This window comes from Lontra canadensis, unplaced genomic scaffold (assembly GCF_010015895.1).
Source record: "Lontra canadensis isolate GAN:19392208 unplaced genomic scaffold, GSC_riverotter_1.0 scaffold80, whole genome shotgun sequence".
Lineage (NCBI taxonomy): Eukaryota > Metazoa > Chordata > Mammalia > Carnivora > Mustelidae > Lontra > Lontra canadensis.
This window is the reverse complement of record NW_022631074.1, coordinates 5,320,293-5,338,242: the sequence shown is the minus strand read 5'-3', so window position 1 is coordinate 5,338,242 and position 17,950 is coordinate 5,320,293. Positions and strand designations below refer to the sequence as shown.

General features: G+C 35.3%; 1 protein-coding gene across 3 annotated transcripts in view; it reads right to left on the bottom strand.

The window, feature by feature from the left end:
- The window catches only part of EPHA3 (EPH receptor A3), a 354,910-nt gene that overhangs the window by 60,994 nt on the left and 275,966 nt on the right, over positions 1-17,950 (bottom strand). For 2 of the 3 annotated variants that reach the window (XM_032882231.1, XM_032882233.1), the window contains exons 6-10: positions 17,642-17,766; positions 14,637-14,799; positions 7,419-7,521; positions 6,637-6,704; positions 1,381-1,506 (exon numbers count right to left, since the gene is read on the bottom strand). In XM_032882231.1, the coding sequence (XP_032738122.1) occupies positions 1,381-1,506; positions 6,637-6,704; positions 7,419-7,521; positions 14,637-14,799; positions 17,642-17,766 (585 nt within the window). The remainder of the gene's footprint in view (positions 1-1,380; positions 1,507-6,636; positions 6,705-7,418; positions 7,522-14,636; positions 14,800-17,641; positions 17,767-17,950) is intronic. The other variant, XM_032882232.1, reaches the window with a different exon arrangement.

The following is a 17,950-nucleotide window of genomic DNA, read 5'->3' as shown; positions in this document are numbered from 1 at the left end:
GGACATTAATACCAGCACGACAAAAAGCCCCCATGTCACAGAGAAGTTTACAAAGCAGAACTGCACAAATGAAAGAGAGCAATCAATATATATTTGTTCCAACTGCATTCACAGATATACGATGAGTGTGTATATTCTTAAGTCTTAGATTGTGGAAAAGGAAGCAAATACTCTATTCTCCTTTTATCAATTGCTAGTTCCATATTTTAATATTACCTGTTCATGTGAGTTTTAGGAAGATAAAATATGAATAAAGTTGGAGGAGAAGATTTAGTAAATTATCGTTTTATTTAGATAATATGAATTACTCAGACTGTCCTGTTTGAATAGCAAACGCCGCTAGAATTCTAAACACTGCTTTGATGTACAGGAAGAGAAACAGAGAAATTATATGCACAACTGTGTAAAGAAGCATCAGTCATATATATAGTACTTGCCGAAAACATGATTCGATGCGTTATGTATAATTCAATGAGTTAATTTCTCAATTTTCTATTTCCTACACCAACTTTCCATTTGTTTTTAAAACAATATTGACTAATGAGATGATGGAATGAAACTACTGTACAATATTTATTTTTACTTTTAAGTAGTAGTTTTTATTCAACTGCACACTGCGTGTTTGTATATGTCCATATGTTAGTGTGTAATTGTGAAAATATCATTTTCACATAAAATATACTTATTTTATAAGTATAATTTTTATTGGAAATATGAATCTGCTATTAACAATCCATAGGTGTTTGTTAATGGATCTATGATTGACTAGATTCATGATTAGAACGAAGAGATGTCTATATGAAAGCAAGCTTCAACGCAAATGAATTAAGACTATACAAAGTTACAGGCAAATATTAAAATGAGCCATTTAAACTGTTCACTCAAAAATAGTTTTGAATAAATTTGAATAAAATGTGTCATTTATGATTTTATTTTGTGTTGTCTCTTTTTTAATTCTGAAGAGGATTCTAAAATTGCCTTTTTTACAAAATCAAAATTTTCGCCTCGTGAGCTTGTTTAAAGAAAGACACTTTCATCCTGTTATCCCCTTTTCAGCCAAATAGGCTTTGTGACACATGATCAGCACAGCCCGGGGAGGACTGAGCTCTTGCGGCTGCCGGCTCTGAAATTCAATAAATAAAAAGCTGGCCATGGTCTATGAGTCTGTAAGTCTGGCACCTTTGAAATTATTACATTCCATTAAATGCTCCTTCATTTATTTATTGCCTACCTTTGATCATTAAATCAGGGAAAATATGTCCCTTTTCATAGCAATATAACTTAGGCTTGAGAACTTGAGTGATCTCAGACAGCATTCTTATTCATAGTTGTAAACTTGTAATTAACACAGGGTTGGGGTGGGATTATTTTGGTGGTTACCTGCTCCAACAACTTTGTCAATGGATATGTTGGTGGCATCCAACTCCTTAGCAAACTCGTGAACTGCTTGGGTAGGATCTTCGTATGTATGTGGGTCAACATAAGTCCTGAGACCTGGAAGTTTTACTGTTTAAGGGAAGGAAGAAAGGCATTATTATAGCTAGATTTATTTAAATTTTACTGATGCAATTTCATAATCACATTATCAGTGGGAAAAAATCCCCATTACAAAGAAGTACACCCACTTTAGTTTATTCTCAGGTTATCATGGCAATTGGCAGACAGAGAAGTTGGACTAAGTATTGAACCACTTAAGAAACAAAGTTTCCCATAATGAAACAAAAGAGGAAACACAATGAACTTTCTCTAGAAAAGCATTAGAAGGAAAATGAACTTTCAAAAAGGGGAATCTCAAGGAGAGGATGGTTCAGGAATTGAGTAGACCCAGTAATTATTACCAGAAGCATGAATGAATGAACACCATCACACTATTACACATTTATGATTCTACAAAGCATGCAGTAAACAGATATTTATAACAAGGTCACATCTGACAATAAATCAAAGTTTGTGAAATAATTTCGTAAGGTGGAAATAAGGTGGCAGCTATAATTACAGACAAATTAGTTAAAGAATATAAAACATCATGGTTTTTGTCTGACACTATTCTCCTTTTAGTAACATTCACAATCAAAATTTCACATTGCAATTGTAGGTCTTCTTAAACCTGTGAGGATATGTATATATAATGTGAGTATTATATGTATGTACTATTACATGCATGTACAATTAACTGAAATCTTATTGTATAGTTTTTCAACATAGTTAAGGACAATATAGATTCTCTGTAAGTTTAATAATGGTTCTAAGAAGCTAAATTCCAAACATAAATTACATTTATAGTTTATTATATATAAACCTCCTTCATCATATATGCATTTATTTAATTATTCTGAAGGCAAAATTTTTTGTGATGATCTATAATTAAAATAGCATGGGTGGAAGATTGAGGAGAATAATTTTGGATCTGATTTAATATTAATGAGAGTCCTATCATTTGGAAAAATAAATCACATTAGAAAAATTTTGGAATATTCAATAAACTAATTTTCTCTAAAGTAAAACTATTTTTTCTTTTTTGAATAAGCTGTATGCCCAATGTGGGGCTTGAACTCACAGCCCTGAGTTGTGAGTCACATGCTCTACCAGCTGAGCCAGCCAGGAACCCCCTAAAACTAAATTTTTAAAAAGGGAGACTAGGCTCTATTAAAGTACACAAACATGCTCTAACATTAAAGAATATTGTGTATGTACTAATATGATGGATTTTTACTTTTAATTTTGGTAACATTGGTAAAAAAAATATTGGTAACATTGTTTTAGCAAGGGGCAGGGATGACAAATAGTGATATATTTTTTCATTTATCACATTATATTATCAAAAGATTTTTTTAATACTAAAGTAACAAAATCAGATGTTACCCTTTCTGGTTTAATTTTTTATTGAAAGAGTCTTAATGACAAATGCAACTGAACATTCTGTGATGACCAAAGACTTATTCAACTCCATTTTGGACTTTGCATGAAATGGGTGCAATGACTGAAGACCGCAATTATTCTGGAAAGCCTTCAGCTCAATGGACATTAGGTCAACAGGTCTAGCATTTCATAGTGTGGGCTGAGAAAGAATTAGTTCATTGACCTATAGGACATCTTTATAAATGGCATGGTTACACCACATAATAATTTATGTTCCTGCAAAGTATCCATAAAAGTTTTGAGTAATGAAATAGAAGCATACAAAAAAATGGATTATAAAAATAAATGGTAGTTAGGGACTAAAAAATCAGTTGTCCTCAGCTATATCTTCAGATGATTTTGAGACTATAGAGTGGGTTTGGGAGAGTTGGGAAACAAATGGAGAAGAAAGGCTAACACTCGTCCTACTCAAGCCTGTGTTGACAGGAGCGCCACCATAGTGCCGCCTCTCCATCCTGAGGCCAAGTGCCGATATTTCGAAAAGACATATCTAGGGAGTTACATCCACAGAAATGGGGAAGCGACAACTCCTTTGCTCTGGCTTGGGCAAACTGTGGAGTAAAATAGCTTTTGAAGGTAAGGACTGTTACTTTTGAAGCTCTTCTACTTTGAACAGCTCAGCAAAAAGAATAAATGAGATGCCAGAGAAAGAAGGCTCTTGAAAACTTGTTATTCAGGCGCCTGGCATGAGTGCCTGTTATGTGGTTAAGGTCCAAAAAATGAGAGAGACTATTTGTCGTTATAAGTATTTTCATGTTAAGAATGTTCATTCACAATTATTAATATGATTGAGGTTTCTAGAGACAGAATTTGGGCTCAGAAGTGTCCATTCCTTTTTAGCTCCCAGATTAGTTTGCAAGCTTCTGCCATTATTGAAAACATTATTGCTTCCTATCAAAACAGATGGCTGAGCCACTCTTTAGGACAGTGGTCTTCTATAGTTTATTATTACACTAAACCTATTTCAATATTATCAGTATCAAAACACTTTACCCTTAAAACAAGGAAACAGATTAAGGAAAGCTCTCATACTTTTCTTGCTTAGGTTAAGGAAACCAGTAAAAGTAACTGTAGACTTACATAAAAAGTCCCGAAATAAAATGTGTCAGAATCTTTTCATGAAGTCAATTTGGTTACATTTTAATGAAGGCTTGCCTCAAAGTTTGGCTAGGCTATAGGATCATTCTGTTTTGATTTATCTCTAGTAGATTGTAAGGTAAAGAACTAGTAAGGGAAGGAAATTAAGTATTACTTTTCAAGGAAAAAGAAACATTTTTAAAGATAAGGTAAAAATCAAGTTTTTCCACCAAAATGAAAATTTTTCTTGTGAACAATTACAAATGTTTTACTTTGCTCACCTCAAGGAAATGAAGTTGGAAGCAATTTACTAGCATCAGAATTTGCAAAGACCATAATAAAATGAGCTGTCAGGAGCAAAGCCTCAAACATTTTAAGTAACCATTGGTTTTAAACAGCCTTGAAAGTGTGCTTAGAGTTACCTCTCATACCTGGCAGCCCTAGGGTAATATATGTATTACTAAATAATCTGAAAATTCAATATCGTTTCCAACTAAAATCAATCAAACTCGTTTCAATGAAGTAAAATCATTACATTGCTTTTTTTATCCACACAAAAGTTGGGGAACAATACAAATATAAACATACACACATCCCCAAGTAAAATAGCCTGTTCACTGTGGGAGTTTTGGCTGCTGACTTTTAACTGCTGACCCTAGAGGTTCCAGGAATCAGGTGATGCAGGATACAAGGCACATAATCCCTTCACACCAATAATTAAGGGCAACAAACAGAGTAGCTGGGCTGTGTCAAGAAAACCAGATAATAAACACATGCACATGTGTTAAGCTGCACTACTTTACAGCTCATTCTGTGCAAACACAATAATTTACATTTCCATTTTACCAGCATGAGTTGCCCTAAGGATAGCAAAAAATAAAAAGACCTAGCCAGAGAGGGCAAGGGGACAGGATCTTAGGAGGTGAAACACATTTCTTTCCTTTTGAAGCAATATTATAGGATTTGTAACAAGGCTGGAGGGAATAGTTCATAGCTAGAGCTTTTTAAAGTAATACCAAATAAATGGTCTGAAATAAACCAGCTGTAGCATTAAGACGCAGAAAGTTTATGACATGCACATAAGTTACCTTATGCCCTTATAGCAAGGATAAAATGCATTTCTTTTTTGTTTGTCTGTCATAAGAATATTGTGCATTTGAAGAAAATTAAAGTCTCAACCAACTCCCCCAGAAAAACCAACAGCTAAAAGAGACTGGAGTGATAGAGGAACCTGTTTACAATTGGGTTACAGAAATTTATCATTGTTCCAAATTCATGAGATTTACAATTCTGATATAAAAAAGTATGGTTTTGCTCCAAAGACAATATTTACATTGACTATCTAACCCAAATTAAGAACAACTTAATCCACAGGAATGTAACTGCTCTAATTTATGCATGGTGACTGGGACTCTGTGTTTTTGGGGATGATGAAAAAAGCTAGACAAGTATCCTGTAATTTGTTCATTCATTCTTTTACGACTTCTGAGTTGGTAACCTAACTAATCTGAAATGATGAAGTGAGGCTACTAGGAAGGTACTACTTTGGCTTTTGTGAATTATTCTGTAAGGACTACAGTGAGATGGAGAAAACAGAAAATTTTCTCTGTAAACTCTGTCACGGTGTTCACATTACATCAATTTACATTTTGGAAGACTTTTTTTTTTTTTTTTTGCAAGCCACTGTATGCCCCCTGCATGTTTGCTACAGGTAATCAAGCTTTTACTTGAGTTATAACTAGAACTATAATTTTTAGATGCAAAGCCACTGACTGACACAAAGTATGATGCTGAATTGACAATAATTTTACAAGGCAACGGTGAAACTCCAAAGAAAGTAATACATACAAGACCACATTAGTTATATTGAGATTATTTGAGAGCACATAAATCTATACTGATTTCCATAAGAACATTCCCTTTGAGTCCACTGATTAGTAATTGCCACATTAAACTGAGCCATAGTTTGGAAAATCAAAACACCCAGGATGATTTATTTTGCCAGAAGAAGAAAAAGAAGAAGAAAAAAAAGAGTCTTCTTATTAGATATAAACACTTCATTTCCTAAAAGAAAGTATTTCTTTTAGAAAATATTAAAAAGACACAAAACTGATTGGTATTAAAATATGAGGGAAAAGTGTAGGCTTTCGTACCAGTTGGATATCGTATAACTCCAAAATATAGTTTATTTTAAAGGCTCTCTCCTGGTTGGTTGACAAAACAGAGTAAGGCATTTCACATAAGCAGAGGTTGTTTATACTTATTTGGGAGTTAGGAAAAGGAAAAGGTTCCTATTTAGATTTTAGCAAAGGACAAGAAATGAGGAAATTGAAGATACGCTTTGCCTTTCAGCTACGCAGAGCTGCCTATAGACCATGCTCCACATCCTATGCATTATCTGGATAGAAACCACAGGTTATCCTTCCCTTTAGCTTAAGTATGCTGAAATGTGACCATGTAAAAATTACTTAATGCAGAGCCATGAATTTCCTTCTCCATTTAAAATTAATTTAATTTGCTCAATTCTTTCATAGAACTACTTTTGCATTCTCTTTGTGGGGAAGTTATCCAATTACAAATCAATAACTGGGAAAACTGAAATGGTAAAAACCAAAGCACCAAAACAGCTTAGGAACTTACAATGTCCATTCCCGAAATGAAGTCTTTTTTCATCTGCATTGTGTTTTGACTTGTTATAGCCACAGAACCTGGAGGTTAAGTCAATGGAAGAGAACACAGAAAGAAAATATACTTAAAGCAATTATCTATGCGCAGAATGTGCAAAGCACAAAAAAGTAAAGCATTTTCCGCAAACAATTAAATGCTTTATTGAAAGTTTAATGACTTCATATTTTCTAAATCCTTTATAGAAAGCCTCTTTCTCTGGGGACTCTGGAAAGCTGCCTAATGAGGAGATACGTAGAGCTGATTCCCCACTGTGCAGACCCCTTCAGCTGAGTTTTTATAATAGCCTTAGAAAGTGTTTATAGTTTTTTTTTTTTTTTTTTTTTTCAAACAACTGCTGTTAGAATGAATGAAGGGTAAAGTCTCCATTGTTAGTGATTAGCGCTATGCTGCGTTACTAGTGTTCTGGGTGAGAAAGTGGCAGGGAAATCTGGGGCGTATTTGAAGAGTGAGAGGATAATTGGAAAAAGAAAGTAAAAACTACAAGTGAGGTCAAGAGAGAGAGGAGAAGTGGAATGTGTTGAAGAGTGGGGCAGGAATTTAATGGAGGAAAGAAAAATCAAAACTAAAGATGGAGAAAGAAAAGAAAGGGAGGAGACGAAAGATCTAGATCTAAGTGGAGACATGCTTATTTGTTAAAATACTTCATGGACCACAACCTTTGGATTTTAGTGGCCACTGAGGGGAGCAGGCAAAGCAATAATGAGAGTAAGTGGTAAAAGAGCCCTTGAACTCACCTCCCAATCAAGACATAGGTGACGACTGTGAGCAGGATAATCGCCACCGCCGCTGAAATGGCAATCATCACTACTTGGCTGTTTTCCCCAGAAATGGAGAAAGCTGTGAGGTAGAGGAGAAAAATAAGAAAAGGCCAGGCATTAACACACCATAACTAACATCTGCACAGAAAAACCATATTTACACTGGTTTTCCTGAAATATGGCTTACTGCTTAAGACAGTGTAGACAGAACTCTTCATTTCGTGTAAAAAAAAATAGATATTTCTTACAATGGCGCTTGAAATTTCTAATTAATAAGATAAAGTATTCTGTTTCAATGGCAACAATCAAACACACCTTGAGTGCCTAGCGTGTGAAATATCCTCAGCTGGTTTTGTCTATCCTCACTACAGAGAAATTCACTGGATAAACCAGAAGTTACCAGAGGCACATAGAGAACAGGTAAGAGTTCCAGGAACAAAATGATAAAAACAATCTAATCAAGCTTGTTTAGCCTCCAATATCTAGAGTTATTTAAATGTTTTACAACACATACCACCAACAAATTGTTCTTCTCCCTATATTTCCTACCTTTGTGAATGGCCCATTACTCACTTACTCACCTAGATGATGTGTTGGCAAAAAAGTCCCAGGGATCAAACCTGGCCTGCCACCAGTTTTTGTAAAGCCCAGGAGTTCACATTATTTTTATATATTTTTTAATGGTTGTAAAAAGTTAAAAGAAGATTTCTTGACATGTAAAAATTATATAAAATTCAAGTTTTGGTGCATAAGTAAAATTGCTTTGGAACACAACCACATTCAATTGCATATTGTCTTTGGCCACTTTTATGCTACAATAGCCAAGTTGAGTAGGAACAACAGAGACTATACACACAAAGCCTGACATATTTATTATCTGTCCCTTTACAGAATAAGCTTACTGACCCTTGAGCTAGACCAATGCTTCTCTAACTTCAGTGGTCATTCAAACCACTTGGGAATCTTTTGGAAAAGTTATTTCTGATCCAGTTGGTCCAGAATGGGGACCAAGACTGTACTTTTCTTGTGAGCTCGCAGTGATGCTGATGCTACTGACCCAGTCAACATTTTGACTAGCAAAGATGTAGACCATAAACATGAAGTCATCTTGTCTTTTCCCTTTTCTGATCATTCAATATCCAATTAATTACCAAACTTTTTGAGTGTTTTAGTTTATGTCTTCATTTCTTTTCTGGATTATAATTAGAAATTCCTAATTGGTCTCTATTTACATGGCCATCAGTGTATTCCTTCTAAACCATGAATTTGACCATGTCATTCTCCTGCATAAAAGTTTTACAGGGCTCTCCATCACTTTTAAGATAAAATGCAAATTCCATACCAGAGCAGGTAAAGCCATTTAAGATCTAGTCCTTGTCTCTACCCCCAGCCTCAGCTACTAACAAACTCCATAAGCATCCTGATCTCTAGACCTTCTAAAAATATGCTCCGCTCCTGGAACAACCCCTTTCACGTGCTCATATTTTAACATATATTACTCTTGTAATAGACGTCAGTGCACAAATGAATGAGGGCTGTATCAAAACAGCTTAGAAGACAGAGTTTGATTATTTGAATACCATCTCCTCTCCAGAAGCCAGTATCAGATGTTCAGCCTCATCAACATCTAACTTTTGGAAGGTTTTCTGGAAAATAACGCTGCTTTAGGAACAGCTAAATGATACAAATGAAGAGACATGGCAGATAGGCTATGAGAACTTTCCTCAGCATCTGAAAAAAAGAGCTCCAAGTGCAGCAGGATGGCATCCTCGTAATATAAACTGCATCAAGCACTTTATTCTTTACTACCAGCAAACTGTTGTTTATACCACTGTGGCAGTCATGGGAGTGCCTGCTTCGATCTCTCCGTTGCCAAGCCTGCAGTGGCAGACAGCCTCCAGCTGCTGCCCCTTCAGGACCCACCGCAGCCTCCATGCACGGGCCATGCTCCCCTCCATGACTAACCACCTTAGGGGACCAGAGCCAGGCCCTCCCTGCTCAGTGCAGGACTCCTCAACAGCAGTCTTCATTCTGGGGCTCCCCATGGGATTGTGAGACCCTCCGAGCTGCACTGCTGTCTGAGGCTCCTCCTTCTCCATGCTTCTCTTTCCCTCCAGCTCTTCACAGACAGCTGACCTACATCCCAGCCGGAGGTGCTGCTTGACCACTTCTGCTCTTCCCGCCTGTTTCCCCTACCTGCATCTCCCCCTGTAAAGCTATTGTAATTCCATCTTCACATCTGCCTCCCAGAAGACCTGGACTGATACATCCCCATGCATGGGACATTGATCTGTGATTAGTCTGCAAAATAACTTGACCTAGTGATTCAATAATGCTCCATAAACCTATAATAATAACTCGATCGCATGCTTTCCATTTTGTACCCTGTAATAACTTATAAAGCCCAGCAAGTTCTACATTCTCTGTACATTTTAGCCAGTTGATAAAATAAAGGTCAGTGAAACTGGGAGGGGAAACATGATAGAAGGAAGAGGACTTTTCGATTTCTTTTTCTGTCACAGGCAGTAGAACATCTCTGCAATTTCCTCTAGCTCTAAATAGCTATGAATCCTGGAGACTTTCTAAAGCACATAATCAAACTGATCGTTTTTGCTGGTGAAATTAGCAAACACTTTAATGAGTAATATTGACTAAATGCATAACAGAGTTGTCCAATGACTTTATGTGGCATGCTGCTAAACATTGATATCTATTATGTGTCTTAGAAACTCATTTTGAATATTTAATCCCACAAGCAAACTGCTTCTCCTGTTTCTAGCAAAGCACTGCCCATTTTAGTATAGCCTATACATACTGCCAGCTTCCTCTCCCTAAAGCAGGCTAGTTAGGAGCTCGTTCTTATGAACCAGAATGCCTGAATTTGCACTTATTTGTTGTGTGACATAATATCTCATTGTTGTGAAGATTAAATGGGATTAAATGGGCTAATGCAGTTAAAACACTTATAACAGTGCCAAAGCACGTAGTAAGTGCTTAATAAATGTTACATATTTTTATTATTTCGTTTCCTTAGTGAAAAACTGGCAAAAAGTGCTGTGGATTCCATGTCTGCCCACTGAGGGTTTCTAGACAGTTGACTGTGTTTCCAAGCATGCCACAGTTTCATACTCTTTGTCCTTCTTGCTTTGGAGATGTTGCCTTGACTCTAGGGATGCTTCTTTACTCCTATAAACTCTACCACTTCAACATTACATATATATATAAACATATTTAATTAATTAATATGTACATATATAAATAATATATTAATAAATATATTTTTAATATGCAATCACAGCACTGGATCAGTACTCCAAAACTTGAAGATTCTAGGGTCATTGACCCTGCTTATTGGCTATACAACCTGAGAAAAAAACCATATAAACTCTGTGTCCTAGGCCACCTAAAAAGGAAATAATAGTATTTGAATAGCTTACAGAACAGGACCAGATAAAATGACTTATAAGAATGCTTAATATATTATCACATAAATACAGGGTTCTAGTACCAGACCCGTAATTTACCAATGGTATGGTTTTGGAAAACTTGCTTAAACCTCCCTATTTCTCAGTTTCCTCATCGGTAAGAGGAAGATGATAATCACTGTAAAAAGTAAGACATTTTAACCAAGTTCAAAAAATATTATCTAAATTCCAGGTAAAGATATACTTTGTTCTATTGAAAATTATGTATATGTGTTATGAATGAGAACTTTTCATATAATTTTTAAAAATAAAAACTAGAAAAAATTAAAAAAATAAAAAGTACAATAAATAGCAAATTGTTAAAAGAAATCCAAACATGAGACTTTATATATATAATATATATAAATATTATATAATATATAAATATCAATATATAACAATTAAGACTCTTGAGTTCTTAGAATTTTAAGAAGATATCATTTTGATTAAAAAAAATAGAAACAAGGGGGTATCTGGGTGGCTCAGTTGGTTAAGTATCTGATTCTTGGTTTTGGCTCAGGGCACGATCTCAGGGTCATGAGATCGAGCCCCACATCAGGCTCCACACTCACTGGGGAGTCTGCTTGAAGATTCTCTCACTCTGCCCTTACCCTCTCTCTCTCTCTCAAATAAATCTTAAAAAAAACCCAGAAAGTTGATTTTTGTCTTTTTTTCCCCAGCTAAGACAAAAAATACTTTTTTTTTCCTCATCTATATTTAAAGTCTGGAATAATTCTATGCTGAAGCAGCAAGAGTAAATTGATTTTTTTTTTTTTTTAAATCAAACTGAGGGGAGACTGGATGACTCAGTCAGTGAAGTGTCTGCCTTCAGCTGAAGACATGATCCAGGGTCCTGCAACTGGCTCCCTGCTGAGCAGGGAGTCAGCTTCCCCCACTCTCTCTGCTCCTGCTCCTGCTCGAGCTCTCTCTCGGGCTCTCTTTTTTGCTCTCTCTCTCTTAAGCAAATAAATAAAATCTTTAAAAATAAATAAATAAATAAATCAAGCTGCTCAACTCAAAGATTTTTATAAATGAAGAGGAGGTGTTAAAAAGCTCATCTTTTCCTTATCCTCTCTTCAACTGCTCTATCAATCAGTGGAAGTATTGCAAATATAAAACTTATCTGGCAAAACCCCAAGACCTTATAGTTTTCAAATGGGATTATTTCTTCAACCTCAGACACTGAAGCCTCAGAAGTGGTTCATGCAGAAGGCCACCCCAGCAATATCTGTAGTAAATCTGGAGTCACATTCATGTATTGGAATTTGTTGTTCCCTTTGCATATTTACATAGCAGATAGAGTTAAGTGCTGATTAAGAACATGCATGTGTGGAACATAATGAATGTTTATCTAATGGTGATCTGACCCTCCTGTCCCTCAATAGGCCTAAGTTCTACTACAGGGATATAATGAACATTTGTTTCTTTCTCTTCCTGGGATTTGTGATCTTTCTTGGTAAAGCAAATGTAGATTTTGTTGTTGTTCACTTAAATATCATTTAAAAGTTTGATAGAAAAATTCAATTTGTAATCATTTCAGAACAAGAAACTTTTCTGCAGTGACCCTGGCAGGCTCAATTGGTAGAGCATGCAACTCTTGATCTCAGGGCTGTGAGTTCAAGCCTCTTGTTGGGTGTAGAGATTATTTGAAAATAAAATCTTAAAAAAAAAAGAAAAAGAAAAAAGAAACTTGTTTTGCACTACTTAAACATTAACAAAAAGATTTAGAACTACTAATGTCAAATTGCAATTAAACTTTTTTATTGTGTCACCTAAAATTTTAAATTTGTTTTTAAAACTTGTTCAGATGTACTTTTATGGCAATTTGTACCATTTCGTTTTGAATAGTCTCAGAGAACGATTTCTCCTTGGAACCTAGTCCTGGAGTGAAGACTGTTGGGAGAGGAATCCTGCATTAGTCAGAAAAGGCCTGACAGCAGTCCCCTTGCAGTGTTTAGTCCACAAGGGAAGTGTGGCCCGTGCATGGTGGCTGTGGTGGGTCCTGAAGGAACAGCAGCTGGAGGTTGTCTGCCCACTGCAGGCGTGGCAGCAGGGAGATCCAAGCAGGCAATCCCATGACACCACAGTTGGGTAAACATGTATATCCATCATGGAGGATTAGGAAAGGTCTTGAAGTATAGACTTGTGCTTTTGAGGATGGCAGCTCCCCTTTGAGTTAGAAGAATTGCCATGTTTCAGCTGTGAGCTAATAATTTCTAAGAACACTAAATTATCAGTGCCTTGCAGGAGGTACAGCTTGTTATTATAAGAAGCATTTCTAATCACCTGACCAAAAGTGTGCCATAAAATAACTACCTGATAGAGTAACTATTACACTAACTTGAACAGTTTTTATAATTTATGTTAATCTTCAATGTTTCTATTAGATATGGATTGTGGGCATAATAAAAATATTACTGTACCAAAGCCAACATGATTTTAATGTCATGAACAAAAGATTTAGATAGGAAATACGCATGCCAGGAGAAATGGCAAATTGGAAAAATCAGAAGAGATTACTGGGTTTCCTTTCAGGACAGTGCTGGCCATTGTCAGACCCTTCCCAGATAGTCTCTTTCTAAAGGGTGTTCATCTTTGATTGCCTTTCTAGGCTATTTTACAACTGAATTTAAGTTGCAGACAACTGAATGATGTATATAATTTCTCCCATTATAATTAAAACATTCACTGGAGACATAAATGGTTTATGTGCAGTAGAAAAAATTACTTCAATCATTACATTTGTTGTCCTATAGGATATTAGTCAGTTTGGGGCAAATTAGTAAATTTGTTTAAGTATTCCTGATTGCCTATATAGATACACACACAAATATGTATTTATATGTATATATGTATCTGTTCTTCAAATTTTCCTTTAAACCTGTTTAATCTAAAAAAATAAATAAACCAGTTTAATCTTTTGGAAGACATAATGAACATAAATAAAATATAGATAAATACATAAAAGTCTCCTCTTTAATTAATAAACTAAACAAAATCCTTAGCTTGAATGTCTGTTCACTCTGTTTTAGTACCGCGGCCATGATATTAACTTTTTAAACATTATATTTCAGCAGAGGGTTTTTCTAATACAAAGCAAATGCATTTGAAGAAAAGAGAAATACCACTGGGAAAATGTTTGCCAATTTTAGATGTATTTATGCCAAATTTGGTGTCAGACACATAAGACTATCCAAACTGCTTGTGAATGTGAATGAGGTGATAAATCACGATTTAGAAAATCCTCAATCTCCAAGTGACACAAGATTGAATGTGTTAAGGATTAAAACAATATTAAAATCCTCATGGATATCAGCAAGTTTTTTTTTGTGTGTGTGTGTGTGTGTGTGTGTGTTTTAATAATTCACTGAATTTTGCAATGAACCCAGAACATCTGGATTAACAAGTACTCAGAGTATGTTTCCATATTACATAATTTTCCTCAAAGCAATTTATGGCCAGTAGAGGACCCGTAGCATTTCAGCATTCGAACATGTTTGGTGTGTAAAAGAGAAAAACAACAACACAGATGCATACCCACACAAACACAAATCTGCAGACTCAATACCATACAAATTGTCAAATATTTCAAGCAATATACTTTCAGTGTATCTCAATACGTAAATATTATCTAAATGTTAACGATTAAAATTTAGAGAAAATGAGAATGAATTATCAGACACCTTTACAGCAGCCCTCCCCCAATACATGACGCTGAAATAATACGTACAGTCCGGGCTAGTTTCAAACTCAAACTTGCGACTGTTGGTCCCGTATCCAGCTGCCGTTCGGGCTCGGATTTGGAATACGTAAGTAGTGTCAGGCTTGAGGCTACTGATGGTAACATTCGTGCCTCTTGCCCTCAGAATGGTATAACTTGTCTCTTGCTCCTGCTTTGAGGTAAGAAAAATCATGTTAAAACCAAATCTTCATAATGCTATCAAATGATAAAAAGGTGAAACACTCAAAACCAGTTCTTTCAGATTTTAACACAGAGCATAAGACATAGAAAAGAGACGACAATCATTTCACTCTCTGAATGCAGTAGAAGCATACAGAATTTCCTAACTTGGGTAAAATGATTTGTGTCCTGCACATGAAACAGGGAAAGTTTTCATTCTTACCAGTTCGTGAATATGCCAGTGAAAATATCTTTTCTTCCAAGCTAAGTCTGAATGAAAGCTTTGATCTAATTTCAAAAATAAACTTACAATGAGGAAAATACTCCTATGAATTAAACTTAATAGGAATGCCCTACTGATTCTCAGAAAAATATTTTTTATCGATTGTGAAATATTAAACTCAGAAAAGGTCCAGGTTTTAGTATATGTGCTGCTGAAGCGAGCACAAGTCCAGGTTTTATATATAGCTCTATATTCATAACTTTCTCAGCATCAGTTATATGTGCATTATATTTATTCTAAGTCACTGTGGTTTAGTAGAGACAAATATCTCCAGATTAGAGATATTTCCCCAAAGGATCTCCATCAGGGAATCCTTTGTATATTGTATACAAATTGTATATTAGGGGATTCACGGTGCACATTAACAGGAAAGTTTTTTTTGTGTCAAGCCTTGTATAGAAAAAATGGATTTACACAGAATTGTGTTTTTCCCCTAAGGCACATTAATATACATGGAATATTTTATGGGGAACCTGATTTTGAACAATGGTGGAATGTCCCTGTACCTGGGGTGAGGCCTAGAGTGGATATCCTTAACCAAAATGATGTAGAATATTACAGAAGAAGTGTACATTACAGATATTTTGTGCTAACTAGTTAAAGATGCTAGTTATGTACTAGATAGCATGTAAGCTGGCATATTAAAAAATGAAGAGGATCAAATATATTTATTTTACAGAAATAATTATTTCATTTGTGAAAAAAATTGTTGAGCCTATACCCAAAACTTGACTCTGCTCATCACCGTTAGTGAACTAGTCAAGAAAGCTAGACCTTACAAAGCTTAAATTCTAGGGAAACATTCAAAATATTTCCAAGTATTATATACATTTGGGAATAATTTTTAAATTTATGTATGTCTGATATAAATATTTATATAAGCAGATATTAACGATAATATTGCATGTACATTTGTATCTAGTTTTAAAATGCTTAGGGAATAATGAATAGATACAGCCATTTTTTTCCTGCCACTTGTTAATATTATTTTAATACAAGGATGTGCATTGTACTTTGTTAGTAAATTTGAAAGTTCAGAATTTTTTTATGTTCATACTAGATACAAATATAAATTAACTGCTTTTTTTAATTGGCCCTGTAGATCTAAAGTTTAGGTGCATCCTGGCTTTGCTATCCAGTCTGAACTGAGAATGTGTCATTATTTTTCTTTTTATTTTGTTGCATTGTCTATAAAACATGGATTGTTACATTTGCCCAAACAATCTTGTCACACTTTTAAAAATAGAAGATCATGATCAGATGACTATTTCACAGTGCTATCTATAGAGGAGGACCAAATTAGCATATAAGTTATTTATACTAAGACTTTAGCACAATGAAGTTGATTAGGTCTCTCTTTTCTTTGAATGAAAGAGACATTCCTTTTCCCGCATGGGACAGTATGGAAAAAAAAAAATGGCATCACACTTATGAAATACATTAACCTCAATAAAGAGAATAACTACACAATGCAAATGAATGTTTATACATTATGCTTTTTTGCCAACTGATCATACCGCTAATTCTCATGTCTCTAATAATCCATTCTCATGTAGAGCAAGGCATGTCATACAGGAAAACACACTAAAGGAGGAGTCATGGCTGCCAGGATTCAAAACCGAGACCTGTTCACTAGCAATGAGGCTGTGAGAAATTCAAATAATTCCACTGACTCCGTTTTCTTATTTGTGAATGAACCCAATTATCAAATTTCATAGGATCATCAGACAACTCAAAATAAAATCATGTACACAAAAGTGTTCTATAAAGTATTATATAAATGCACAATTTGATTTTAAGTCATTTGCAAATATTTTGTCAGCTGCCCACAAATATGTTTTATTCACATTAGTAGCTATAAACCCATCCAGCTCTGATAAGATTTGAATATCTTACTTTCGAACCTATCTATAATTTATAACCAGGGAGAAATAAGTACCATTTAGAGGTGATGAAATACTATATAGCCTAAATTCTACTTATAAATAATCATGTACCTATTTTTATAATTGTATTACGGAACCACAATTTTATGACATGGAGCAAACTTATCCATTCACTCCCACCTTCCAAATTACCTTGAAAGTATCAAGAAAGCTTTTCATTGCCAGTTCAATAATACAATGGCTTTGCTATTAGTTCAATGTTCCCATCTGTACTGAATGAAATTCATGTGAATGTGAAGGTCAGGAAGTGATGCTGAAGGCAATGTACTAAGGAGTAGCTCATCAGTAGGCTAAGGAATCACTGTGAAATAATTGGTAGAACAGGGGTCTCAGCAGAGGACATAAATGTCATTTCTAATGCCATAACTAGATGGCTTAAGTTTGGTACTGACATCTTCGCTGTGACATATTGTTACAGAATGGGGGATATTTGACACAATTATTTCAAACCCACCCCCACTGATAAATATAAGGTATCACATACCAGAGTTCCAAAGAGCTTTATGGCTTCTTAGCAACACCATTGGGTTGTTTGCAAGTACACAGCTCATGAAAAGATTACCTCTTTCCCTACACAACCCAACCCTTTAACATCATCTCCCCACCTTTTCATAGTATTTGACCTCGTAGTCCAATATGATCCCATTAGGGTGCTCAGGTTCCTGCCAAGATAAAGAGATGCTGTTTCTGGACGTTCGATCCTTCTTAATCGTCATGACAGGCGATGGAGCTGTAGAGAAACAACAGGAAGGGATCGTGGGAGGACACAAATCAATCCAATTAGTAAGGGTGGTAAAGGAGCGCAGAGGAAGAAGGGAACAAGCAAATGCAGGCCATCATTGCTCTAATCTTTGGCAAGAAAGCACTATCTCCATTTCAAAGGCTCTGGAGTATTAATCTGGCCCCATTTCAAG